The 2,346-nt window shown below is 35.1% G+C and overlaps 1 protein-coding gene across 1 annotated transcript in view; it reads left to right on the top strand.

Moving 5' to 3' along the window:
- Positions 1-2,346, top strand: part of TFDP2 (transcription factor Dp-2) — a 182,352-nt gene that overhangs the window by 156,296 nt on the left and 23,710 nt on the right. Inside the window, 1 exon segment of the mRNA XM_017523750.2 lies at positions 1,149-1,295. Coding sequence (XP_017379239.1) covers positions 1,149-1,295 — 147 coding nt within the window.

Genomic DNA, 2,346 nt, shown 5'->3' with positions numbered 1-2,346 from the left:
TGCAGTGGCGCAATCTCAGCTCACTGCAATTTCACCTCCTGGATTCAAGCAGTTCTCCTGCCTCAGCCTCCCTAGTAGCTGGGATTACAGGCGCATGCCACCATGCCAAGCTAGGTTTTGTATTTTTTAATAGAGACAGGGTTTCGCCATGTTGGTGAGGCTGGTCTTGAACTCATGACCTCAGATGGTCTGCCCTCCTCAGCCTCTCAAAGTGCTGGGATTATAAGCATAAGCCACTGCTCCCAGCCCAGTGTCAAAATGTCTAGTACATTCAATTCTATAACTTAAGTCTCCCACTTATTTAGATCTAGTTTTATATTTAGGTGGATTCATTGTTTTCCACCATCCTTTGTTATCATTGCATTTCATGAGGACTTTGTTTCACAATGTAAACCAATAGTTTCCTTCATTGAGTAAGCCTTGCTATCAAGAAAAGAAGAAAAAAAGAAAGAAAAGGTCAGCTGAACTGAACAGTGTCCCTTGTGATATAGAGGATTATATTTTGGTACAAGTTCTGAGTCTCGTTGTAGATTGGAAACAGTTTGCAGATCAGCAGTGGTCAAGGAACACATTTTGAGAAGCACAGTTTTGTCGAGAACTTGAATAAATGCCCTTGATTTTTTTAAGTCTAAAATCCTCTCAGACAATGCAAAGCCTTAGAATACTTTTTACCTCAAGTACCTTTTTCAGTTAATATATATGCTATTTGTAGTCATGTATATTAAGTTCTGTATTTGTTGTAGACTCCATAAGACATGATTATTGTTTTATACAGTGAGAACTGAGATTTACCCACATACTTAACTTTTGGGTTGGTCTTCATTCTATCCTACATCTCTAAGCTCCCATCTTAGATGATATTTCTTTACCTGAAGTAATCCCTTAAGTATATTTCAGTGTAGATCTGTGGGTAACATGATCTTTATTTTTAAGATTATTTTGTTTTATATTGTTTGAAAGTATTTTTATTTCATCTTTAATTTTGAAGGATATTTTCACAGAATATAAAATTCTTTTGGATGTCTTCGTCAATTAGCTAAATAAAAAATAGAATTATTCCAGCACTTTGAAGATGTAGTATTAATTTGATATATTAATATCATGTGACTTAACCCTTAAAATTTATCACTCAATAACATACTTTTTAGCAGGCTTACGATCAGAAGAACATTAGACGAAGAGTTTATGATGCTTTAAATGTGCTAATGGCAATGAACATAATTTCAAAGGAAAAAAAAGAAATCAAGTGGATTGGCCTACCTACCAATTCTGCTCAGGAATGTCAGAATCTGGAGGTAAGTGAGAAAATCTGTTTATGAATAGCTGTTTGCATTATTTTACATCAGAGGCATTTTAATTTAAAAATATAATCATGTAATATATTTCCAACTGTTCATGTATACTATGTCATTTTTTAACAGACTATAGAATTTTAGAATTGGAAGGCGCCTTATAGGTATAGTCTACAGTTTAACTGGTAAATGATGAAACTGAGAGATATAAAAGTTAAATAACAATTTGATTTTTCTGTTTATCTTAGAGAAGATTTTTATTTCATTCTAATTTAATCCTGAGTGCTCTACTAGTACACTTTTTTTGATAAGATGCTGGCTGTATGTATCCAAAAAAAAAAAAGGATCAAGCTGGCTGTTTTATTTCCTTTATTGGTTACACAATGTTCTGACTATAGCTGTGAAAGTCAGACTTTTGCATTTGGCTTTAGAACTAGTAGCAACAGAATGAATGGTGTTTCATTTGTGTCTTTACCAGAATGGATAGAATTTTGGAATGATGTGTGCAGAAGCATTTTAAATTCTGTTAACTTTAAGCATTATAGGAACTTCTCCCTAAATGAGCATGTTCCCTGACATACTGTTTCTAAATTGACTTTACGTAATTTTGCTATCATTGCCATAAATGGAGTAAACTGAGGTTAAATATGGCACAGTGGCTCATGCCTGTAATCCTAGCGCTTTGGGAGGCCAAGGCGGGAGGATCACCTGAGGTCAGGAGTTCAAAACCAGCCTGGCCAACATGATGAAACCCCTTCTCTACTAAAAATACAAAAATTAGCTGGGCATAGTGGTGTACACCTATAATCCTAGCTATTCGGAAGCCTGAGGCAGGAAAATAGCTTGAAGCTGGGAGGCGGAGGTTACAGTGAGCTGAGATCGTGCCATTGCACTCCAGCCTGGGTGACAAGAGCAAGACTCCATCAAAAATAATAATAATTATTATATAGCTTTGGGAGATAATTAAGATTGATTTCCTGTTTTTCTCAGTCTTTTTCCCCCCAGCAAATAAGTTATTTAGTTTTTGTTTGTTTGTTTTTGGTTTTGTTTTTTT

Source organism: Cebus imitator, unplaced genomic scaffold (assembly GCF_001604975.1).
Source record: "Cebus imitator isolate Cc_AM_T3 unplaced genomic scaffold, Cebus_imitator-1.0 Scaffold30, whole genome shotgun sequence".
Lineage (NCBI taxonomy): Eukaryota > Metazoa > Chordata > Mammalia > Primates > Cebidae > Cebus > Cebus imitator.
The sequence above is the reverse complement of the archived record's forward strand: the minus strand, read 5'-3'. Positions and strand labels throughout refer to the sequence as shown.